Source organism: Enoplosus armatus, chromosome 13 (assembly GCF_043641665.1).
Source record: "Enoplosus armatus isolate fEnoArm2 chromosome 13, fEnoArm2.hap1, whole genome shotgun sequence".
NCBI lineage: Eukaryota > Metazoa > Chordata > Actinopteri > Centrarchiformes > Enoplosidae > Enoplosus > Enoplosus armatus.
In genome coordinates, this window is record NC_092192.1 from 10,169,381 (window position 1) to 10,194,633 (window position 25,253).

The following is a 25,253-nucleotide window of genomic DNA, read 5'->3' on the forward strand; positions in this document are numbered from 1 at the left end:
CTATTCTTGCCTGAACAGTGTGGGTAATATTTCACAGCTTACTGTGGCGTCTAACAATGCAGCAGTGAACAAACAGCACTAAGTCTGGGATTTTAATTGGAACCATAAACCCACATGCTGCGGAGTTTTTACACGTTTACAGTTTCCTTTAACCTTTTTAGGACGTGTCCTTAACAATGTGGGTCTGAGATTCTGTAGTGTGAAAGCCTCAGTAATCTCTCAGTCCTTTGTCACTGAAAGAGCAACATTCCCAACTGAAATCACTTTCCTCAGGCGACACACATCAGCAGCTCCTGAACAAAACATCCTGATATAAAAGGTGATGTTCAATCATTTGCGTCATCAAAGTCAGAAGACTCATGCTGAATCTCCTGCTGTGACCTTAATGACGGAGTATGCAGCGACATGTCAAGTGTATCGTCAGTAACTTGTTACATCACATTACGTCATGCAGACAGTCAGAGAAGGGTTTCCAAGTAAGCTGTCTTTTGCATAAACATGACTTCTTTCAGTTTCTAGCAATGGGAAATACTTGTAATTCCAGACAGCTTTGTTGTAAAATTACCCTCCCTATCCCGTTGCTATTGTGTGTGTGTGTGTGTGTGTGTGTGTGTGTGTGTGTGTGTGTGTACATGAACGTGTGAGTGACTGTGTGTGTGCTTTCCAGTGTGTCAAATTACACCCAAGTCAAGTCTCTTTAGGACAGTCCTAAAGATAGTGACCAGGCAGGAGTGTGTTTATGTGGTGTGACATGGCAGCATTTGGATGCAGAAATAGAGTGAGTAGAAGAGAGGAGAAATAAAAAGGAGAGAATAGAATAGAACAATAACTTCATTTCACTGTTTGCTGCACAGTAAATTATATGAGTTTACTGTTGAAAATCTGATTCATCTATACAACAAATGTGTGTGTTGAAACCTAAAAATTACTGATAGTATAACAAAAAAAGCCCTGTGCAATAAAGACTAAAAGAGAATCCACAATAACTATTTTTGCATTGTAAAGTCTGATTTTTATTCGCAAAAAAGAATTAAATTAATCTAACTTGTGTTTGCTTGAATCAACAACCTACATAGTCTAACCACTAAAACTCTACTATGCATGAGACGTGTGTGTTGAAACTTAAAAACTAATAATAGTATAATTTAAAAAAAAAACCCTGTTAAATAAAGACTAAAATAGAATAGAATAGAAAACTGAAATATGAAATTCTAAAAATCTGCAAATAAATAAATCTAAACTGTGTGCTTGTTTGTATCAACAACCTACATAGTGTAACCACTGAAACCCCTGAACACCCTACTATGCAAGAGAGAATATAATAGAACAGAGTAGAGCAGAATAGATCACCCAGCCGACTGGTTAACATGGACTTCAATCACTGAGGCCAGCAGTGGCAGCAGGGGGGCCTCCTTGACATTCAAGAATACAAGGATAAGTGGTTTGATGTGTCTTCTTCGGGACAGCAAACAGCTTCTCTGGAAACAAAACATAACAACACATGTGCCAAAATCCATTATCATCAACAGAGGAGGCTAAAACAAACATATGCTGCCCCAAAGAGTATGTACAGTGCCCCTCTCCTTTGTTCTCTCTCTTCATTCATCTCTCGGTCACCTTGTAACGATGTGAGCCTCTCTGTCTGTCTGTCTGTCTGTCTGTCCTTCTTTCTTTCTTTCTTTCTTTCTTCCTCCGCCTTCCCCACAGATGATGATGAAGAAGAAGATGCCCGCTGCGCCCCGCCAATGCTGAGAGGAAGAGGGGAGGGAGGAAGGAAGGAAGGAAGGAGGAAAGGCAGGACGAGAGGAAACGAGGAGAAAGGAAAGGACGGGAGGGAAGGGGAGGGGGGAAGAGAGAAAATCGAGAGAGGGGGGCTAGTGGATGTAGCTCTAGCTGTGGGCCGGGGGGTGAGCTACCTAGCCCGGGCTGCTCTGCCGAAACATCCATGGGTGGCTGTGTCGGGAGCCACCACGACTCCTCGGGCAGCTTAAACGAGAACTCGGACGGCACTGGAGGTAACTTATAAAGCGTATCGACGTGTTTTAGTGCATACAAGCTTGGCTTTTTAGAGGGGGGCTTCCTCTAGGCTTTTTTTTTGCATGTTATCCTGGCTGGAGGTCTCCTTCCCTTCCTTTATACCCGAGCCAGACAGAGCCGGAGACAGACACGGCAGCCCTCCCGGTTATCTCCGTCCACGCAGCGGGCCTTGAAGCGAGAAATGACGCCTCGTCGCTACTTTGCAAACTGGGAAATATTTACTGTGCGACGCTGCCTCCCTTTGTTCCTTGGTGTTGACTGAGCTAGCCGGCTAAAACGTAGCCTAGTTAGCTTGCTAGCTTTTCTGCATAACAAATATGGGTCACAGACGGCAATGGTATGCAAGGAAACGCACTGGAGTGATACAGCCTGATTTGAATTGTGTCCTGACTATCTGGCTGCTTATAAGCTCCTTCTAGCTTAATGCAAGCTGCACTTATGAGTATTGCCAGGTATTTGCTTTTATTGACTGTTTTGCAAAGGCGAGGTGTTAAAGCATGTGTTAGTGCCTGAAAGTGTTGGGGGAGAACTGAAGAGGAGGTGTCAAAACTTAAAGGGTGCTTCACCCTCATGATAAAGGAAGTGTGTATTTAACAGTGTAACTGTAGACTGCGATTATTATGAACAAGGCCTGAGAGAAGTAAGCAGCAAGCTGTCCAGCGACTGAACCAGAATCAGACTACAGAAGACTGCAACAGATGAGGTTTATTATATTTATCGAGCAATAAACAGAATTGCATGCAACGCCTGGGGTTATGTGGCATGATAACCCAAGCAGTGCTATTTTAAGCATGGCTTTGTGATTAAAATATGATACTAAAAAGTTATTTTCTGGTGATACTACAACTTGCATGACTGGTTAAAACCATAAAGCAGTGTTGCATGAAATCTGGTGGGTGTAGGCTGGTACAAAACCTGGCGTAGTGTTGCCTTCATTAGTTAGTTTACAGGGGAGGTTTACTGACTGTGTGCATGGCGGAAAGAGAGATGGCTGTAACATGCATCCCTGGCTGGAAATGAACCGGGGATGTTGCATTTAGATAGACCCCCCCCCCTTTTTTTTGTAGAGATCTTTATCAAGCTGAGGTGCTGTAGAAAACTTTGAACTGTAGTTTCCTGGTTGTCTGGTCCTAGGAAGGGTCCCGCTGCCGTCCTGTGAGTTATTTTAATCACAGATTGGGAGATAGAGCTGTGTTGGGGGGAGGGGACTTAGAGATGCTGAGATATAGCCTGGTTTCCTTAATGTCTTCCTTTTTGCCCCTTCATCGTCTTGATGATTTGTTTGACTACCTCCCAGACTTCCTACCTGTCTAGATTTCACATAAACAGGTTTCAGCCAGAGATTTTATTTTTATCTGTGAGGAAGTGTGTGTGTGTGTGTGTGTGTGTGGTAACAAGGAACTATGTAGTGTTAAAACAGATGCAGACAAGCAGATGTTATTTGACACCTTGCTGGATGATGAGATACAAAGCAATTAGACTGGAACACATGTAAATATATCTGTTTTCACTAGAGCAGGTGTTATAACTAAGTTTCAAGCATCTTTTACACATACTGGCCTACATACATTTCTAAGGATTTCTGGAAATCACTGAAAGTCAGGCAAGTAGGCTAGTGTTTAATGGCAAACTAGTAAATTAGCAAAGTAAGTGTAAACAGTCTGTCTTATTTACTACAGTCAGATGAAGGGTTGGTGTTGTTGGACTGTGCCATGTGATCATCGGAGAACATGTGTACCGGCAGCAGGTGTAACTCAACACCTTGATTCGCCATCCTCCTCTGTCTCTGTGTTGCACACACACACACACACACACACACACACACACAAACACAAACACACACACACACACACACACAGATTGTCCTGTACCTGTCATCCCCTTCGGTGTTGATCCAGATGGTGTTATTCATCAGCCATTCTGCTGCAGATGGAGCACTGTTAGATGCTTTAAACCCTAACCTTTTAACTGGGTTTAGTAACATAACACTTTTAGTTCTCATCGTAAATCTGTCATCCCAGTTTAGTTGTGTATTTGATTAATCTTACAAGATGCTTTGTTTCAGATGAAGCTTAACTCTTCTTATTCCCCCTTTCTCCTTTACTCTCCATCCCTACTTCTCATTTTTTGTCCTTTGTGTATTCCCCCACCTTCTCTCTTTCTGACTCTCATCTTCCCCTCAACGTCTGTCTGCTTTCTCTTCCCAATTTGTTTCTGTTTTTTCTTTATCTTGGTTATCCCTCCCTCGCCTTCTTCCCCCCTCTCTATTGGTTTGTCTATCCCCGTTTCTCTTTCTTTCCTCACATCCTTCCTTTTACTCCACCCTCGCTCTCATTCTCTGTGTGCCTTTTTTCTGTATTTCCCCTCTGGTTCCTCTCCTTCATCTCCCCTCTCCCACCCTCCTGTCTTTCTCTATCTTTCTTTTCTCTCCATCTCCCCTGTCCTCCCTCCCAGTGGCTCTAGGGCGTAACCAGCCCCTGAAGAGAGAGCGGCCTAAATGGAAAAGTGACTACCCGATGACTGAAGGCCAGCTGCGCAGCAAGAGAGATGAGTTCTGGGATACAGCGCCAGCATTCGAGGGCCGGAAGGAGATCTGGGATGCGCTGCGAGCTGCGGCCAGCGCCTTTGAGAGTAATGACCACCTGCTGGCTCAGGCCATCCTCGATGGGGCCAGCATCACACTGCCGCATGGTAACACACATTTCCACAGTGGTAGACGTAGCATATTCCTCATAGTGTTTGTTTTACTCTCCATGAAATACCACTGGGCAGTAGGATGTCCTGAAGTAGGATATTGTAGTTGATCATTACCACCGCAAGAATTTCAACTTCCTCTTCCCTGAGTTCTCTAGAGCAACCAAAACTCAGGAACTCGGCTGTAGTAAATTTCTTTGCAGATTGAAGTTCTACTAAAGGCTGCAGATCTTGTTTTCAGTTCTAGTTTTTATGAGTAAGAACATTTATTTTGGAATTTGGATTGAAGAAAAGAAAAGAAGCATTTTTTGAGAGACCAAGCAAGGGGCTGAAACTTAAGACAAGTGAAGGCAATTATAAACAGGTTTGAGTGTTTCCCAGTAAAAAGTGACAAAACAGTCAGTATGCATATTAGAAATTAATTAACAATGCATAAGAATAATTATTTTAGTAGTTTTTGCCAAACATTTGCTGGTTCTAGCTTCTTAGACTTTCTTTGTCATACATGATAATAAATTAAATATCTTTGGGTTTTGGATTGTTGGTTGGACAGAACAAGACATCTGAAGACGTCACCATGGGCTGTGCGAAATTAAACAGGAATATTTTACTTTTTTTCTGGCCTTTTATAGACAAAACTATTAATCGACCAGGCCGTGACATACATTTCTGCCACCAGACAGCCGTCCTTAACACTGGGGGACTACTGAATATCAGCTCTCGGTTATTAATAGGCCAAAGAGTTTGAGTTGAGAAGGGAAAGGATGTAGTAAAGCTTCCCCAGGAAGTCTCTTATACATCCTTCAAATGTCATCTCATGTTGTCAAGTTTCATAAACAGGAAGTAAACTTACATGTCATACATGAGTATTCATTTCTGTTTGGGTGAGGGGTGCCTCTGTGCTATAGTCTTTGCTAACTTACACAATAATTGAGTGTTTAGTGAATATGGACCTGATTCCAAGCATTGACAAGCATTTACAGTATTGAGCCTGCAGTTCAATGGAGTTACAGATGCTGAACCTCTTAAGTGTATCTCAATGACAGCATTTTAAAGCTTAGACTTCATCAATGAATAATAAATGAAAAGGGGCGTGTCCTTGGGCTTCTGAAAGACAGATTTAATGAAGTAATCACTCACGTAAGTATACCAAAGATAGTGCATCTTCTAAAACACACTGGAGAGCCTCCATATAGAACAAATCAATAAGATTGACATGGCTCGGATTCAGGAAGCCCAACAACTCCACACAGTAATCATCAGCTGCTTGAGCTGGCTTTCTATTTGTGGATGTGCGTCATTCTCTCAATTCCTAATTCCTATAAACTTGGAGTCATATTACCTCAACTGAGGGAAAGGAAAGGTTATCCATTTCTTGTTAAATGTCGTCGTGGTGAGTTTTGGACGGTGACGTCCTTTGTTTCCGATTGTGGCATTTGTGGCATTCTTTGTTTCACCTGTCCCTCCAGACTTTCATACAAGAGTCCAGAAGTGTGTCATTCTCATTATGTCAAAACAAGCTGAGATTAATGGCTTGCTCTGATGTAAAACATATTCATGTCCATGTAAGGACCTCATACCTGTTATCCTTTACCACACTGGCACAGTATCATGGGTATTGTGTATTTGAAATAAGTACATAACATGGTAAGCAGAACCTTTCCCTGTTTGTCAGAGGCAGTTTATTTTTTAGGGGTTAGCTGGTAACCTGCACTTTTCTCATACATTTTTCATAGGTGGACTCCTCTGCAGGAAAGCAGAGGTGGGCAGAATTATTCTGTTAGTAGGCCAACAGGAACACTAAATCTCATGGTTTCAAAGATGGAAAAACAGCTCTACCTGAATACGATTTGGGCATAGCGGTTACCAACAGACAGGCTGTGCATGTTATCGTAGTCGGTGTCTTGTCCTGCTCCATTCCTTTTAGTAGTTTGTCCAGGTCAGATCAGATCCTGCTGGGCTGCAGCTGTGGATTCCCCAGGCCTGACATCACATTTCACTCATCCAGCACTCCGGTACAAAGAGCAGCCAGATCACTTAAATATTTTTACCACTCACAACTTTATGCCTTTCTATTGCTCTTTTTTTGCTTTCCTCATTCCAGTTTCAGTTGATTGTTTGACAATGCACTCTTGGCCTTGTTCCACCAACTTAACCAACAGACAAAAAAGATGTAAGCAGCTCATAGTAACTGTCAGATTAATCAGATGCCAGCTTTGCAGATCATTCAGCACTTATCAGTTACATTTAAATGTTAATACACTATAATAAGGCTATTATTAAGGGTTGGATTCCATTCTGTGTTAAAGCGTGTGGATTACAGTGGAGGAAACGTGGTCAATCTAGTGAGACAGACCTTATCTAGAAAGTCATGCCACCCATATAGGTGTGCAGCACAAGAAATCAAATAGGCCTCAACGTCTACAGTCACGCTAGCAGCTCTGTGGGGCTGCACTTAGGCACGGTGGTGCTTTGAGCTAAATGCTAACATCAGCATGCAAACATACTCACAATGACGGGGCTAACGTGCTGATGTTGGGCAGGTATAATTTTTGCCATGTTCAACATCTTAGTCAAGTGTGTTAGCATGCAGTTAGCATTAAACACAACATACTGAGCTGAGTCTGATGGGAATGCCATTAGTTATGCAGATATTTGTTTATAAACTAAAGTATTTGACAAATCATAATTTTGACTTGATGGTGCTAGAGGGAAAAGTCAAGGTATCACCCAAGTGATTACAATTCATCCTGAGGGGGACATGAATGTGTGAAATTTCCAAATGTGAGAGCCACGCTGCTAGCATAGCGAACAATGTTGGGTCACTGTGGGAGTTGTTTTTTAGAAGCAGTCAATGATCCTCCAAAATCTTTTTAAAGCTTGAATTACCTCCATTACTATACTAAAACATGTTATATATAGTGCAGACTTTGTTGTTGGCATTCAGGAAATGGAACTGCGTATTTAAGGTTTCTTAAAACTCCCACCCCATTCATAATGAAGACTTTTAACTCACTAGAGATGTATCAATTGATGCTCATTGTTCACTGTATATAATTAGATTGGAGACCAACTTGATCTGCTGTCATCAAAAGTGACTCTGAAGCTGTCGGTCAACATGTTGGCTTCCATCCAACCTGCTACAAATGAAACTGTTATGTTCACAGATTCACATCATTACATGCCTTTTATGTTTTCAGCCATAACAAATCAAACTACTTTTTGGGGGGCCATGCAAAAACAGTACTGCAGCAACATGTAAATAAATGTTTTCTTGCTTTGATCATAACATTTCATCTCTTTGGTACAAGGCTTTAATGAAATCCCACAACCAAAGCCATTAGCACCACCTGGAAACTATTAGCATTCTGCAGCTGAAGGATAAACACTACGGAGCCAAAGGGAGTAGAAAAAAAGCAAGTGAGATATACAAACATAGAGATTTGAATCCAAATCATGTTTATACATTGCCAGTGAAGCATGTCTTGTATTTATATTAGCCTTTTGTGACATTGGCTTCCACATATTTAGCTGTCTCAGCAGCAGCAGCAGCATACACATCTGCTCTGTGAATCATGTGTCCTGTGATCAGAAACCAAAGGGGCTTTTTGTTGGTGCCCCCTAGTTTTGCATGAATTAGACAGAATACCATTCGGGAATCCATCTACATAGATGGAGAACTTATTTTGATACAGCCAATCGAATCTTGCATAAAGCAGTAATGTCAGCATTCAGAGCAGACGGTCACACTGAGCCAGACAGCAGCCTGCTTCACAACACAAGAGCCACAGACTGAGCAACAACCACGTTAGCGTTCCTGCTAAAGTCTCCTTATCTAACTTACAAACATGAACACATGCAGCTGTAGGAGAAGCTGGTGAATTTGAATCCTTGGATTTATTTGCACATGTTGACATTTCAGTTATGTTGCTGACAAAGCGGAGATTTTTAATACTTTAAAGACATGCTTATCCAACACGTCACTATGTTGGTATGCCAGCAAATCATTTGGTTGCCAAAGCTGAAAGAGTTAGCCTACATATTATGAAAAGGTTTTTCACAGTAGGGAATGAAGAATGTTGAAATAACTTCTGTAGTTAATTTCCCACCAAGTGGTTTTTGGTGAGTATCATTGTCATAAGGTGCTGTGCACTTGTTATCCGCATTACTACATATTTTAGTTACAAAGTAAGTCAGCCTCTCAGTCTCTCGTTCTCACTTACACTCTGGTGGGCCGTGTCCTGAAGCGAGGCATTGCCTTAATGTTGACCACAGCAGCCGTCATCTACAGAGTAGAGAGCAACATCCTGTGGGCTTCTGCTGACTCATCTCAGTCTCTATTACCACAAAACTCATTGTCTCTCTCACATGGCTCAACTTAAGTCATAAAACAACACTGCGCTGAAGTGACCTTTTTCAACGTTTCAAAGACTGTGGAGCAGTGTTTTTGATTTTTGTGGGGAGAGTTTTCGCCCTGGTCTTTAATTATTTCATTTCCATTTTAAAAATGTCTGAAGGGCAACATCATTACCATCTTATCAAAGCTTGTGTTCAAAACACCCATTTCCGCAATAAAATAACTTCTTCAGGTATGAACAGTAGTGACATAAAACTACTGTGTACGAGGACCTGTCTGAAACCCCCTTGAGGATCATTGGGGTCTCCCCCTGTGAATACCACTGTATTAAGTTTCTGTTTGAGGTATAATATGACCTCTTCACTGCATTTCACCCCCCCCCCCAAATCTTTACTCTATGTCTGAATCACAATTGATCAGCAGTGACATAATTTATTTTAATGTAGTACTCCAAAAAACACGTCATTCCCTTTTCTACTGTTTTCACTCTCATCTTTCCTACTATGTTTTTCAATTCAGTCTGACTCTCATTTCTCCATTTCATCTTAAAATAGCGAAACGTGAATTTTAGGTCAGGTTTTGGCTTTGTCAGTTGTGAAAATGATGTGGGCCTTTTGACTCTTATTTTATGAATGCAATAATGAAACTATACAAAAGAACACATTTATTTAAATCCAATATAAAAGTGCCAAGTTGTAAAGCTCAGGCGTTTCATCATTTTTACCCAAAAATGTTACTTATCCAGACCATTCATTTGAAAGCGAGAAATGAAGGGAAAAGTTGAGGGATTGCCCAAAATGTTGACTTAAGTTGTTGATTGTATTGGAACTTCCCTGTTAATCATTTACCTAGTGTCCCAAACATATGCATGCGCACAGTTTTGTTGATATTGGTGGGTTACAGTAAGCTGTAACCTGCTGCAGATAATGGTTTATAGCTTCCAGTACGTATAGAAAGAGCTTTCCTTTTCAGTAGCTAAGGTAAGCACAGTAGATCATTACAGCAAGTTAAATGTAAATGGTAAATGGAGTGCATTTACATAGCGCGTTTCTACCTTAACGGATAAAGCACTTTACAGTTTTGCCTCTCACCCATTCTCTCACACACTCACACACCGAGTTGCCATGCCAGGCGTTCCCACCTGGGGCAACTAAGGGTTCAGTGTCTTGCTTGCTCTACCTCCACATTGTGTAGTCATGTGGTTTACATTAATGGGTTAAAATAGACTTTTTTAAATCTCTCAAAGGCAAATGTTCTGTGGCCCACCAGACTCTCAATGAAAGATTATATCATAACTGATAGAAATGATGGCCAGTGTTGACACTTATATATATAATATTTTTCTTTTCCACTCTTCCAGGAGCTCTGACCGAATGTTATGATGAACTGGGGAATCGATACCAGCTGCCAGTCTACTGCCTCTCTCCTCCCGTCAACATGATTGAAGAGCGCTCTGAAGAGCCTGACGGTTCAGATCCAGACTCCGGGGCTGCAGACCCGTCCACAGGCAGCGCCAGCGACCCCGGCTCAGGAGGGGAGTGCCAGCTTCGGCTCCGGCTCTCCACGGGTCGCGACCTCCGGTTGGCGGTCCGCTCTTCGGACACAGTGGGCATGATGAAACGCCGTCTACAAAGTCACGAGGGCGTGCCTGCCGCAACCCAACGCTGGTTTTTCTCAGGTCGGCCACTGACGGACAGGCTGCGCTTGGACCAACTCAACATCTCCAGGGACTATGTAGTGCAGGTCATCCTCAGCCAGCCGCCACCACCAGAGCCAGTATCAACACCAGGACACACACCGGAGGCCTCTGGGCCGGTGGCAGTGGAAGAGCCCACGCCGGTGGAGAATTAACTCCCCCCAAATCTTGCAGCCTGGAGGTGGGCGTACCAGCAGGCTGGAGGATAACAAGGGAGAAAAAAGAATGAACGTCTCTTCTCTTCTCTTCTCTTCTCTTCTCTTCTCTTCTCTTCGGGCTTTGTTTGGGCAGAGGTTGGCGGAGCAAAAGGACTCTTGAATTGAGAAAAGACTCTTCCTTTTGGTTTTACATGTTGAAATTTTGACCTTTTTGAAGTCTTTTTAACTGTTCCTATGGAAACCAAACAACAAAAAGAGAACTTTGTCAGATGGCTTAAAGGGTTTTCTTAGCAACACTGATGTTCAAATGTTTCTGTGTTTCAGTTTCCATTCAGTCAGCAGAAATCTGTTCATGAGGCTACAGGGTTATACATACATTATCATTACATAGTTTCAACACAAGCAGTTTAGAAAGAGAGGAATACAGATTAACAATCACAACACGTATTTAGGCAATTATTCTTAATTATATGTGAATCAAGTCAAGAACATTTCCTCACTTGGGCACTAAGTCAGTATGCTAAGAGCCGTAAAGAAAGGTTTGTATTGCTAGTTCGTAAAAAGAGGTGTCCTCCCTCTTGTCCACAGGTCTCAGTCATGGGGCGTGACTTGTTTTTGTTGCATCAAGCTGCCGCTGGATTAGATGCTTTATTTCACTCTGCTTCACAGAACAATCAGAGCAATCATTTAATAAACATTAAGTAGTCAGCGTGTGCGTGCGTGCGTGCGTGCGTGCGTGCGTGCGTGGATGTCCATATATGTTCAGGACACAACCACACTTATTCATGTGGCAAAAGGATGGAACAGAAACACAATTGCATATTTTGATTAAAAATAGAATGTTTTTAATTAAAATTGATCATTGTTTCTATGTCTCGGTCTCTGTCTCATTGTTTGCTTTCAGTATGTGCATGTTTTGATGTAGAGGTGAGACACAAATGATGGCAGTATGTTCTCTTGCAATAACATTGCGATTTACATTTTTTTATGGCTAATAATCATTGTTAAAAGTATGCAGTTTCTTTCACATTTTATTTCAGTTCTATAAAGGGACCATTATGCAACATGTAATTAATTCCACCAATAGAAACATTATTGACCTTTTTTAGGACATATTTACCTTTTCCTTCACAAATATCTGGATGTATTTAAAGTGCTTTTCTTGCAATATACTGCATCACACATTGCCAAATCACCTTTTTCATGATACTGTTGTCATATTGTGATTCATACTATAATTCCCATCCATATTGCGGGCAGGATCAAACCACAGGAGAGAGGTTATCTCTAACTAGAGCCCATTACTGAGGCAGATGTAAATATTTGAGAATTTAAAGGAATAGTTTGAAAATACACTTTCTTTCCAAGAGTTAGATTAGGAGATGGATGCCATTCTCATGTCTGTATGCTAAATATGAAGCTGTAGCCAGATAGCTTAGCTTAGCATAAAGCCTAGCTCTGTTCATAGTCCTACCAGCACCTCCAACACTCAGTAATTAACACGCTATGTCTTGTTTGTTTAGTTCATGTTGTGGAAACTAGCAGAAACTCACTGGCCTGGTAAATAAATTGCTTCAACACATAACAGTTAGTTTTAAAGGTGCTAGTAGGTGGATTTTTTAACATTTGGACAGAGCCAGGCTAGCTGTTTCCCCTTGCTTCCAGTCTTTATGCTAAGCTAAGGTAATCATAAAAAGTAGCATCAATATCCTCCTCTCACTGCAAGAAAGCAAGTAAGTGGATTTCCCAAAATGTCGAACTATTCCTCCAAAAATCTGGCGTCGATATATTGGCCTATACCAATGCCTAAACCAATATATCCATGATTGATTGGTTATTAATATCAATTTAGAAGCTCTCTTTTTTTAAACAATAGTAATTAATAGCACAGCAGTTTCCCTTTTCCTTTGATTTCCTCCCTTCTTTATTTCAACCTCCTCATTCCAGCCAGACAGAACATTGAAAATTCCTTGTAAAAACACTGTGATGCAAAGAGGCCCTAAAGATAGCAGAAGCCACCGTAAACATTGTGTTTGATAGAAGTGCCGCCAACTGGCATTCCCAGCTTGAGAACAAATAAGCAAATGTCATTCAGCCAAAGATGAAATGAGGAAGGACCTAAACTGTTTACCTACTAACAAGTAATCTGTCCATCACGTAAACTTGTGTAAACTAAGGTCTCGTGTGTTAGTAAAGAGGAAGAAGGACAGTTAATGACCCACTTTAATGCTATTGAATGTAAAAGGTCACGTGGTACATGAGTGACAGAGGGGAAGTGGATACAATATAAGGTCAGTGTGGCTTTAAATCTCCGGTCCTCGTAATAGCGCTTACAATCTGAAACGAGTTGGTTTAGTATGACAGATGTGTTTTCAGTGGTGGAAGAAGTATTCAGATCCTTAAGCAAAAGTAGCAAAAACATGTCACTACAAGTACAAGTATTACCAAAAAGATAAATTTAAAATATTACAAATAAAAGTACTTATTATGCAGAAAAATGGTCCTGACAAAAGTCGTCAGACAAATGTAGTGGAGTAAAAAGTACAATATTTCCCTCTGAAATGTAGTAGAGATGAAGTATAAAGTTGTATATAATGGAAATGGAACGTGCAGTACTTGAGTGAATGTACTTAGTTGCATTCCTCCACTGAGTATGTTAGGGGAGGTGTGTTAACAGTTTGGCACAAGTGTATGGTATCAAAGTAGGTGCAAAGAACTTCCTTTCCGAGCAACACACTATGATTCAATACAATGGTGATTTTGTTTGTAAACCACAACAACCATCAACCTTGAACAATAGTCATCTATCACCTTTTTTCATAAGCACATAGCAATGTTAAATCAAAAGAAACCTCTAACTATAATTAGGTTAGAGGTTCTTACAGGAAACGGCCTACTGGCTATCATTACAGACAGACCTACACTGGCATAGTTAAACGTTAGTGGTTGTAATTGGAGCATAATGAATAATGGAAACTCCTCAATAAATCACAATTATAGCACAGGCAACTTCCCAATGTTATTTACACATTTGGATTTTCTACATGGCCAAAGAACATTGTGTTCACAAAACTAATTCAAGGAGCCCTCCGTGTGATTTTCTTCAGTTATAAAAGCTTTTCTCTTTTATTTCATCCCAGTGACTCTATTCTCTTTTTCACTTCAATGGAGGTGTCATCACTAACTCTTTTGCTTTCTTGTTCTTGTTCCTGAGAACTCTCATGACCATTTTCTAGGGTACCTGTTTGATGGTCAGTGATACTCCACCACACACCATCCCACACCGTCATGTGCAAACACTTGAGCTTTTCCAGTTCCCTTTCCCAGAAGTTTCTGTCTCTTTTGTTGTTCCTGATTTCCTCCACAGTGGTCAGTGTGGTTATTGTACACACAATTTTACAATGGAATATGGTATATTATGAATTGTACTTTTGTCCTTTGAGCTGAAACAAAGGATGATTGAGTGTCAGATGGAATCTATGTGATGGGTGAAGAAATAACGTTGATCTGTTGTTCTTATAGTTCATTGTAATTTTCCTTTGGTGTTTCCAACTGATGGACTAGATCATGATCTTATGTCATCAAACTGTCAGGTAGTAATTTACACACATACTGATCCTTAGCTCTCTCTCCCTCACACACACACACACACACACACACACGGCAATTCCACTTCATGTTGGGGGTTTTTCAACCTTCTGCTTCTGCCATATATAAATACAGCTGCAGCATGCTGAGCCCATACAGACAAACTGAACCCACACTCACATCTCACCTCTCTTTTATGCTTATTAGATCAGCTTTCAGTTGTGAAAGATTTGGATCAAGTCCAGTTGTCAAGGTAAGATCTACGATACTCACTCATTTTCTGTTATCTCTCCTGTTTTTTTTCCTCCAGCACTTTATTCAGTAGATATGTTATTCTAACATATTAAGGTGAACACCTGTTTCTAACATTAGCCTTTTCTAAGTTGAAATTTCGTTGAAAGAAATTCACAGATTGTTGGTATGACATTCTCAATAATCCAGGTGATATCTACAAGTAGTAGTAGTGAACGCATCTGAATTTGATGATTGTCTCGCTCAGTAGAAACACATTTCCTTACAGCATCGTCAGAACTAATTTTACTCAAGTACTGAAATGTCTTAAATACACTTAAGATGTGCTGGTATTCTTTACTTCTGTAAAGGTTCCCGAGACGGGGTTGAAAGATAAATCTCAGGGGGTCGGGGGATTCTTACGAGGAGAGGAAAGCAGATAAAACATCTTTCTGCTACATAAAAATCTGCTTTCTGTTGACTGTTTTGTGGCTTTTTTGTTGTAAATTACTGGCTAATTGTACCTCTTTGGCATCCTAAAAAAGAAATTCAAAGAAAACAAAAAAATACATATTCAAGGGGTCACTACTTAAAAAGGTTGGGAACCACAGCTTGACTTTTGGGAGACTTTATACTAATCCTCGACTACATTTCAGAGGAAACCCCACCACATTTAATTTAGGATTGTGTTACTTTTCAAATTAAGACTTTACTCTTTAGAATGTAAACATTTCAGAAACTATGAAAAATACCATTGTTATAGCTGAAAAATCAGCAGAGCAGTCAGTGTTTAAGTAAATATACCGTCCTCTGTTTATGTAGCAATGCATGCCTGGTTTGAAATGAATTATACAAGTTTGGCTCCCGTCCCTGTATAATACTAATTTATTGTCCTTTTTTCCAGATGCGTGCATTGTTCCTTATGGTCCTGTATTCTGTACTGTGCTGCGCCAGCTCAGACAGCAGCCAATACAACATAGAGACTCTAATGGAAAATGGTTAGTAACATTTCCTGTCTCTGCTAAATATTCCTCTTCCTTTCCATTTGTCTCTTCACCTCACATACATTAAATGTTGATTCAAGCCAGTCTGTGTGTTTATGTGTGTGTGTGCTTCTTGTGTATGATTAAACTAGTTCTGGTCCTGAGGCATAATGGTCGGAACATCAGGAAGAATGTTGCTCTGACCTGTGGAGAAGCTTATCAAGACCAGCCGGTGATTTGGAAGAAAAACGGTAATACAACTACTACTATTGATAATACTTCTACTACCGCTAGTACTTCTAATAGTACCTGTGCCAATTTTCTAGGTACAACACAATACTAATAAAAATTTAAAAAACAAATGACATTTTTAAAAAAAAAGTAAACTTTTCATCAGTCAGAGTTGTTGTCACATTGACCCATGGCCTGTCTCAGGCGTGTCTCAGCCAGCTCTGCAGGGGAACCAGGTCAATGTCCTGGTGGAGGAGATGGATGGAGGAAACTACACTTGTCACCTCGGCCAAGGCGAAGAATACCTCAACCACACCGTGATCATGATCCAACTAGACAACTCGACACAGGTCATACTGGAAGAAAACCACCCTAACGAAGGTAAGATAAGAAAGATGGAGGGAGTGAGTGAGGAAGGAGGGAAAGAACAAAGAAGAAAGGAAGAAAAAAGACAAATAAGAGCGATAAAGATTTGTTGTGTAATTGGACCTGGCAAAAAGCATTTCACTGGAAGAGACAGGATGGATGTCACTGAATAGCAGAGATAAGAAATATGGTGGGAGAGGGAAATGAGATGGGGGATGAGACAGAGGAAGAAGGCTGTGGCCCAAAAGCTGACAGCATTCAAAAGATAAGATGAACGGCGGGGGACATGTGAAAAGAAATTGGATAAAAGGAGGACCAGAGTAATGATGGGAAGGGAAGACGCAACTCGACAGAAAGAGGGAAAAAGAAGCGAGACAACATAACGTTTGCAAGAAAGAACATTGAAAAAGGAAAGAAAGTAAGACAGCACAGTGTCTTTGTTAAATTCATGGTGATACTTTGATATAACTGCTGTAGCATAAACAAACCACACCAAGGTCAACACAATGGGCAGGCTTTATGTCACACCATTTATCATCACATTGTTACTAATTGCAAACTTGTTGCTTCTAGTCCCCTAAAAGTATTTTCTTTTCTAGATCAAAGCCTTTTCTCTTTTGCTTTACTGAAGAAATTAAACATTTTTTTTTGCCACCTTTCACAAATTGCAAGAACCTGTGAAAGCTCTGAAAGCTTTAGCACTGTTTGTACTGAAAAAATATCATATTTTCTATGGTTTTGTGCCATAAGGCTGTTGTTTCTTTTGTGCCCGATTTGATGGAACAAAATGTTAAATTTAGTGAAGAGGCTCGTATGAAGCTGGCAATCTTTTCTCCTTAATTATTGTCCTGAAATGAATTGATCGATGTTTAAATGCTGGGGCTCTGAAACACAAAAGAGAGAGATATAAATTGTTCTCAAGAGCATTAAAAACACAAAGAAAGTGAGAGACTCAGAGTGCTGACAGTGTTTCTGTTCCTCCAGGTCACATCCACTGTTCAGCACCTAACTATAAAGGCTCCTTCCACTGTTCCTGGACAAGAGCAAAGTACAGATCCAACGCTGCTGTGCTCCTGGTGAAGGCTGAGCGGTGAGGACAAAATATAGTTCACACACACTCTAGATCATGCATTCTGCATCCTGTTCTAGATCGTATCGTGCCAACCTGTTTGTCTTCGATCTAGTTATTTGGAAAAGATCCCTTGTGAGCTGGATGCTGATGGATCAGGGATTCGCTGCCAGGATGCCAACTGCCCATACAAGGAGGAGCAGCACCGCATCTCCCTCACCATTTACATACATAGCTTATCTCGTCTTGAGGTCTACACAAAGGCTTTCTACCTGAGAGAGATTGGTAAGTCATTGTATTTTGTGTCAAAAGGAGTTTACCAATATGTTCTGTGGTTTGTTTTTGAGTACTAAGGGATATGATGGGTGGGACGATAAATACTTATGGGTAGTTACGGTTATGTTCCATCTTTTCATCCATCCACTCTTATTCCCTTCTGTATTGTCTTGCCTACAATTGCAATCCTGCCACATCCTCCTCGCTGTACTGTTTCCCACCCTTCTCCACCTCATTCCTCTCTCCTCATCCAATTTAGTGAAGCCAGAAAAACTGCCTAACCTGCACGCCAGTGATGGGAAGGTGTTCAGCTGGAACTACCCTGACTCCTGGGAGAAGCCCTGCACCTTCTTTGGCCTCCAGTTCGAGGTGAAGGTGGTCAAAGACAACCATTCCTGTAACAGTGAGGAGGAAATAATGGTAAGCAATGCATGCGTGATGTAGTTACACGTAGCTGCTGTAAAATGCATTTTCTGACTTCCAGTTTAACCACATTTCTTTGTCTTTAATGTGTCGCCTCTTCTCCTGCGCAGAGAGACATCACTGATGAAACAAAGTATGAGGTCAATGTCGTACCCAAAAAGTACGTTTTCTGTGTGCGAGCTCGGGACAAGCACACCAGCGGGCCATTTGGCCACTGGAGCCAATGCAGGTGAGTATTTTACTTGGATTACCAAAGATGTAATTTGTGTGAGAGTTTAGGATTGATCCAAGTCATGCCACCTACATTGATCTGATCCATATTGTTTCACTCCAACCTCTCCTGTCTCCAGAGTGAATAAACATGGCATGATCTGCTAGATTCTTTCACTGGACTGCAGCCATAAAGGAAAGAAGAACACAAGGATGGAAGAATTTTTTTTAAAGCAATGCACAAAAAGTGGTGCTGTACTTTGGGAGTGAATGTATACCTGTACAGTATTTATTGATCACAGATTTAAGTTGTCTCCTTGGAACTACAATATAATGTTATATGATTGAATTCCATAACTCATTCCTTTGTAACTCTTATTTATAACTATCCTTGCAGAATTGTTGATGAAATGTTTAACATTTCATGACACATTTATTGATTAAATGCTGTAAAAGGTGTAAATATTCTGTTACTGCTCATTTTAAATGAAAATACAGGCAGTTTAGGTACAAAAAAAAGTTTATTGTCATATTTACAGCCAGGATGTCAGGGATGTGACGAGGACAACACAAAAAGGTAGATCTCAAGAAACCCTCTCAAGAAATGAAAAGGAGTTGAATGTCAAAAAGAGCTGTAAACCTGACAAAATCTGAAAAATCACATCCCTGTTTATATGGTAGGGAGACACCTTCCCCTTCCCCAGACACTTCCCCTTCTTCATCATCCATAACTTAAAATAAACATTGACAATAAGTGCAGACACATTAATTTCATTAATGGAGAAAAGTTACCAAAAGAAAAACTAAGTGTAAAATGCGCGTTTTGTGCTGTCAGTTTCTTGCATTCCCATCATCTTCTCCTTCATCCTCACTTTGTTCATTATCACAAATGTTCAAAAAAAAAACTCTTATCAAAACACAGGCTAATGAATGTGGCATTTAAAAGAAAACCGTATCTGAGTGTGTGCGTCCAGCAATGTAACAGAGCTGACATGTAACAATGGAAATGCACAGAAAAACTAAAAACAAATACATTTTTTGGGGCAAATATGCACACATACACCCATCCAGCCATGGAAACAAGACACGTCTGTGTCCACAGTGTGCATGTATACAGTATACATGGACGACATCCTCCAACCCACAGGCCTGTGTCCAGTGACCCCTGCATACAAGTAACAACAGATGACAGAAGTTTTCCATCAAAACATGCACGACAGTTAATTGTTTTGATGAAAGTGTTTTTGCTACGACCAGTCTCGATGTCACAGTAGCTTTGAGGATTATTGCATATGATTGCATGTCAGATTGTGTAGGTTGCAGGCATCCGTTTGATGCTCAAGGACTTGAATGTATCTTTTTCTATTTTGACCATTACGCTCTGCTAAATTTCCACTTAAATTCTTCACTACAATTTCCACAGAGGGGACCTGCAGAGGTCCTGCAGAAAAAGTTATATTCGTAAAATCGTGAATATATCCTCAGTTCTTGAACACATTTTTAGATACTTGTTATATAACTTGCTCTTACTAATTATTTCCTGTTAAATTTCACATCTAATTATTTTCAATCCCTCTTTCTCATCTCATTCTCTCATTCTAACCCTCTTTTAATCTCAATCACAGAATATACAACAGGTAACATCTCAACTTCGTACAGGGGTGGAGGACACCGCTTGTTGACCTTAACCATGGTGAAATGATATTTGTATCTGTTTTTTCTTGCTTGGTATGTACGAGTAGTTTTTTAACCGGCAAAGGTGTATTTTACGATTACCACATCGGCTGGTAGTAACCGCAATTATTATTGTAATAAATGCAAACAATATTTGGAAACAAAATGTGTGAGATTTGGGAGAGACAGAGAACATGCAAATATATAAATTGGGAAGCCCATCTCCTGCCCAGTCCTGAGCTTTTGAGTGTTGGTAGCTGCAGGGTTAGTGTAGGATCTGTCCTAAGGTTTGAAATCAAGGACTTGTAATATTCAAGTTTGTGTGAATGTGTGTGAGAACTGGATGATGGGATGGTAGCATCCAGCCCAAGTCTTTGCAGAGGATGTGGTCCCTCCTCAGTGATGCTGCTGCCTCTTAGATAGGTACCTACACACACACACACACACACACACACACACACACACACACACACATACATATTCAGCACATATAATATTGATGTACATATTTGTTTTGCACAAGGAATTTCTGTTTAGCATGTGTGTGCCTGCCTCTCCCAATGCTTGTGGTTGAGTCCACTGAAGTCATCAAGCTTGGCGATTTCTTTGAGGTACTGAGCCAGTTTATACAGCTCTCTGTCCTTCTCCCTGTTAAGATGGGCCTTCATGAAAGGCCGGATCTAACACACACAGACACACACACACACACACACACACACACACACACACACACACACACACACACAAAATAAGTTTCAGCAAAATGTGTGCAAAATGCTGACAATGACGAGGAAGAAATATAGAGGGTCAAAATAATGATGATGATGCTGGACTACCTTTAGTCCATTCTGTGGGTTCATGAGGAAGTTTCGCCCAATGTCGTCAAACATAATGGTGTTCTTCCTGTTGTAAAGTTCTCCGTACTTCCCCCATATCACACCCAGGGGCTTCACCTGGATACGTGCATGCCATGAAACACACTACATCAGTGCTCTCACCCCTCACCCCAGCCAAAAACTCCATGAAGAGACATGTTATTTCTGTATGTGTAAATAAAAAGTGATACTTTCCACTTCTTTTGTTTTATCCTGACTACACATCCAGAGATTTTGTCACAAGGCACAGCAAAAAGGCAGCATAAAATGTTGCATAAATAAAAGGCACAAACGCATGATCTAAAGCTAAACAAAAGAAAAAAAGCCCCATCATACTAAAGACAACTAAATCTAAACATAAATGCTTTCTTCTGCTGTGAAAGATTTGTTTACATCAGTAATATGTGTGACAGTGAAACAGGCCAATATTTTCATGTATGATCAGATGTGTGTGTACTGACCTCCACAACCCCTCTCTTTGGGGTATGTACTGTGATCATTGCTGCACTGTCCAACATGAATGTGATCTTGTAGTTAGGGTTGTCTGTCACTCCCAGCTCCTACACACACAGAGACACAGACACACAGACAGTAGTGTTATCTATCTAGTCTTATCACTGTTAAATTGATTAACACTGCCACCTTTTGGCAATAAAGGGTACAGTACAGTCATGTTAACAGTCCAGCGACACCAGGTGATAATTTGATTTTTGAAGACAACACAAAAACAAAACACAACAAATAGAAGACTTACTTTCATTTTGGCATCAATCCACTTCATACTTGTAGCAGCTAAGGAGAGAAAGCACATGTGTGAGACTGAAACAGAGGAAATCAAAAACAACAAATGGTCAGAAGATATATACTGAAAAAACAACTGTTGTACTGAGGGCGTCCAGTGGCCTTGTAAATAAGACACACTGTACACTGAAAGTTGTCCCACAAATAAAACAGTTGTACAGTAAATGTACAACAGAGAAAAGAGAAGAGAAGAGAGGTCACATACACCAGATGACAATGTCGTAGTCCTCGTAGGCTGATGTCAGAAACTCGTGAAGGTATGGTCTCATCAGCTCCTGACCCGTTTCTGCACACGACTTGTGATCTAAACACACATAGGATGCAAACATCAATGCCTAGTGTCATGGATTAGACTCACTACTGATAGGCTGACAAACAGTTATTGATTTCTACTTTGACAGACTAACATTGCAGAAGGAGTCAGCAAAATACAGATTTTGTGTCAATCTGTCAAAATGTTATGTTTGTTCGTAAAAGTGTCAACCTTATGAACGTCTCTCATAACGTGTGTATGCACAGATGAAGAGACGAAACAGTGGAGACACTGTATTTGTATGTAAATGTAATGTACAGTGCTTACTATTAGCATGCTATGACTTAACAAGTCAGTGGTTTCCCAGTCATATTCTTAATGAGACAAATGTTGGTGTCACTGTAACTCACCGAACAGTGTGTAGTCCACATCCAGCACCAGAAGTCTCTTGCCTTCTCTGGGTTGGTTCAGCTCCTCAACCTTATAGTCTTTCACTCTCCGGGCTATTTTAGCCAGGTTCTCCTCTCTAGAGACATACAACAACCTTTGTTTCTCAGACTCACACAGATATATTTCCCCCACGCCCTCTCACACATTTCATCTTGCGTCTATACAGCCACAGACACATAAAAATATCTAACCTGTTCTCCACTTCAATGACCTCCTCCTCAATGTCAAAATCATTGACCACGTCATCGTTTTCTGGGGGAGGGGCTAAAACCTCTTCCTTCACAAAACAAAACACATGCACAGTTAAAAGGTGTGCCAGTCAGCCAAGAGGAATCTTTGACGCAACACAGTAAATAAGGCCAATTAGGCAACACGTGAGCCCACGAAAATGACAACACTGTCGTCAACAGCTAGCAGGATCATCATCTAACCAACCACTTATTGACCAGTTGATATAACAAGTATGAAAACATGCTCTTTCAATAACTATCATGTTTGGTAAAACTGCAAATTAGCCAGTGACTCAAGCACATAGCCAGTTAACTAAGCAGCTAGTCCTTTAGTCACAGTCTGGACCAGATATATTTGGAGTCAGTTTATCACCCCACCACTTACCAGGCTCTCCTCTCTGGTACCCATCATCATGATCTTAGTGTTAGGCTTCAGCTTCAGAGAGCCCAGCTTCACCTCATCCTCTGCAGGTTTACCTGGAGAATGAGAGAGAGAAGGAAGGAGAAGAACCCCACAATAAAGAAATACATGAAATAAAAATAATTTATAGATTACAGACAGGTGGAGAAAATTGACACTCAAGCAGGTAACAGGCTGAGAAATGGACATGTTTGTACAAAAAACATCAGCTAATTATGAATGTGGATTAACATAGCCAAAGCCTGGGGACATGTAGGGGTGGATTTTGATCACGTTTATTTCATTCTGGAGAGAAGTTGCACACATATTGTTAACAATAATACAAGGCACAAAGGTAAATGAAGTCCTGATATCTCGTCCACCCGGTTTGGATATCATATGGCATTATTTACACTAGCTCCCCCAGGTATAATGCACTTGTGATCACTGATGCCCTCTCACCTTTGACCTTGAGTCCCAGTAGTTTCTGTCTCTCTGGCAGCACCCCAGTCAAGGTCTTAATGGACTGTTTCAGGTCCATCACTGTGTCCTCCTCAGACAGAGAACTGATGGAGTACTCCTGACCTCCCCACTTTATGATCACTGATACTGACATGGCACACACGGACTCTTCACACACATACACACACACGGCTGCAGCTGGAGTTACGTATGCACGCGCACAGACAAGTGCACACACTTTCAAGCAAATCTTTCCAGCTACAGTAACAAACATGCACACGTACACCTTGCAAAGAGAGGGGGGATAGGCAAAGTAACAGGAGAGGTGTCAGGATACCACATTGTAACTGGCTGTAGCTTGAGCAAAACATAGAAAGTAGCTCATAATGAAACACAGAGAACAAAACATGGCATCACTATTGTTAAGCACGTGTTGTTTTGGCTGGCTAATTCAAGACACAGCGGCAAAATACCACGTAATCAGAGCAGACACTGCCAGTCCCTGATGTTGATATTTTTAGCATGAGATGGCTAACATTGACTAGCAGCAATGTAAACACGCGAGGTAACCCGCCAACTAGCTAACATTAGCTGACCAAGCTACACAGTTTGGGTATCCTTACCTGGTACAGCAAGCTAACATATAATGTTTGGCAAACACTGTCAAATTTCGTCGGAAAGTTGAATGAATGAATGAAGTTTGCCGTTCGGTTTCATTCATCGACAGGCGCACACTCTGTTCTTCCTGGCGTCCCGGATCCTGCCGGTAGTGACGTAGGGAAAAAAAGCTTCGTTACCATAGTGACCATATCTCAATAGATTAACATAAACTCGTTTGATACTAGCAAAGGTGCTAATAACCGTCTCTGATACTAGTTTTCACTTCATCTGTAAATGTTATCTAATAAAGACAAGGCAAGACAACAAAGTAAAAGAAAACTTATTCTTTAGACCACTAAAAACAACATTAAGAGCGGAATATTTTATGCCTTAGACATTTTCTCTGATGACAAATGTGTTACATGAGAGAGTTTTTGTGTTTGCAATTTCCACCTGCACATGGATCCTGTAGCCTGTAGTTCAAAATGCGGACTTTCTATTCACTCTGACAGACTGTGCAGAGTGTTACTAATGTTTGATATGTTTTATTGTTTGGCTTTGATATATATATATATATGTTTTAAAAAAATGTTTTACAGTACATACAGTAATCCCAATTGTAAACCTGATCACATTCACAATTCATAGAGGCGAAGACTATGTAAATATCCAGGCATAGTAAAGACAATAATTCCCCTTAAAGTACATTAGATTAACAAACTAGCTTCCCTTTCCAGTATTGGTATAACAAGTGCGGGGCCAAAAGATTTAATGGGACAGGCTAGATTTGCGCATGCGCAGAACATCCTCCCCGATACTTTGGGGTAATGGCTGCTAGGTGAGATGAGCGGATCGGCCGCATCCTTTGAGTGTGAGGCGCTTCCATCAAGAGGACCGTTAACTCGGGCGGTGCCGAGTTAAAATGGTCGATATCCGACCCGAAAAGCACCCCGAAACCGTTGTACATATTGCGAACATCGTCCTTCAAATGTAAGTTCTCTTTTTTTCTTTTTAGTCTTGGCTGGACGCCATAGCTAACTAGCTCAGGATGTCTACCAGTGTGCTTGCTAGCTAGGCTACAGTTGGACTTAGTGGCTAGGGGGAAACAGTTTGTGCTAATCTTCAAATGGTTTAGGCTAACGCTATCTGCTGTTACGTGAATATGTGTGGACGCTGGTGTCTACAGTGG

General features: G+C 40.9%; 3 protein-coding genes across 4 annotated transcripts; 2 read left to right on the plus strand and 1 right to left on the minus strand.

Moving 5' to 3' along the window:
* The first annotated feature begins 1,940 nt into the window (after positions 1 to 1,940).
* Positions 1,941 to 11,815, plus strand: ubtd2 (ubiquitin domain containing 2). Of its 2 annotated transcripts, none has more exons than XM_070917429.1 (3): positions 1,941 to 2,015; positions 4,492 to 4,728; positions 10,449 to 11,815. In XM_070917429.1, the coding sequence occupies exons 1-3, from the start codon at positions 1,946 to 1,948 to the stop codon at positions 10,937 to 10,939; spliced, it is 798 nt and encodes a 265-aa protein (XP_070773530.1). In that variant the 5' UTR covers positions 1,941 to 1,945; the 3' UTR covers positions 10,940 to 11,815. The 2 variants fall into 2 exon arrangements, with proteins under 2 accessions (XP_070773530.1, XP_070773531.1); XM_070917430.1 differs by lacking the exon at positions 1,941 to 2,015 and adding an exon at positions 2,720 to 2,740.
* Positions 11,816 to 14,726: 2,911 nt separating this feature from the next.
* Positions 14,727 to 18,633, plus strand: il12bb (interleukin 12B, b). The gene is made up of 9 exons (XM_070917872.1): positions 14,727 to 14,783; positions 15,666 to 15,759; positions 15,897 to 15,995; positions 16,180 to 16,356; positions 17,326 to 17,431; positions 17,526 to 17,695; positions 17,946 to 18,106; positions 18,220 to 18,338; positions 18,460 to 18,633. The coding sequence occupies exons 1-9, from the start codon at positions 14,727 to 14,729 to the stop codon at positions 18,485 to 18,487; spliced, it is 1,011 nt and encodes a 336-aa protein (XP_070773973.1). The 3' UTR covers positions 18,488 to 18,633.
* Positions 18,634 to 20,389: 1,756 nt separating this feature from the next.
* Positions 20,390 to 24,100, minus strand: ublcp1 (ubiquitin-like domain containing CTD phosphatase 1). Its single transcript, XM_070917631.1, has 11 exons — positions 24,088 to 24,100; positions 23,465 to 23,750; positions 22,988 to 23,079; positions 22,564 to 22,649; positions 22,333 to 22,448; positions 21,875 to 21,973; positions 21,623 to 21,660; positions 21,330 to 21,428; positions 20,830 to 20,946; positions 20,546 to 20,673; positions 20,390 to 20,420 (listed from the first exon to the last, which is right to left on the minus strand). Exons 2-11 carry the CDS (start codon positions 23,736 to 23,738, stop codon positions 20,390 to 20,392), a joined length of 1,080 nt encoding a protein of 359 aa, XP_070773732.1. The 5' UTR covers positions 23,739 to 23,750; positions 24,088 to 24,100.
* Positions 24,101 to 25,253: the final 1,153 nt, after the last annotated feature.

Bases quoted from the DNA above. Each gene is read 5' to 3' on its own strand.
- il12bb (XM_070917872.1), top strand. From the start codon at position 14,727: ATGCTTATTAGATCAGCTTTCAGTTGTGAAAGATTTGGATCAAGTCCA. The intron at 14,784-15,665 runs GTAAGATCTACG...CCTTTTTTCCAG, and splicing joins GATCAAGTCCAGTTGTCAAG to ATGCGTGCATTGTTCCTTAT. The intron at 17,432-17,525 runs GTGAGGACAAAA...TCTTCGATCTAG, and splicing joins CTCCTGGTGAAGGCTGAGCG to TTATTTGGAAAAGATCCCTT.
- ubtd2 (XM_070917429.1), top strand. From the start codon at position 1,946: ATGGGTGGCTGTGTCGGGAGCCACCACGACTCCTCGGGCAGCTTAAAC. The intron at 2,016-4,491 runs GTAACTTATAAA...CCTCCCTCCCAG, and splicing joins GAACTCGGACGGCACTGGAG to TGGCTCTAGGGCGTAACCAG. The intron at 4,729-10,448 runs GTAACACACATT...CCACTCTTCCAG, and splicing joins CAGCATCACACTGCCGCATG to GAGCTCTGACCGAATGTTAT.
- ublcp1 (XM_070917631.1), bottom strand. From the start codon at position 23,738: ATGTTTGTTACTGTAGCTGGAAAGATTTGCTTGAAAGTGTGTGCACTT. The intron at 21,974-22,332 runs GTGAGTTACAGT...ATGTGTGTTTAG, and splicing joins TGTGGACTACACACTGTTCG to ATCACAAGTCGTGTGCAGAA. The intron at 20,421-20,545 runs GCAGGCACACAC...GTGTGTGTGTAG, and splicing joins AACCACAAGCATTGGGAGAG to GTACCTATCTAAGAGGCAGC.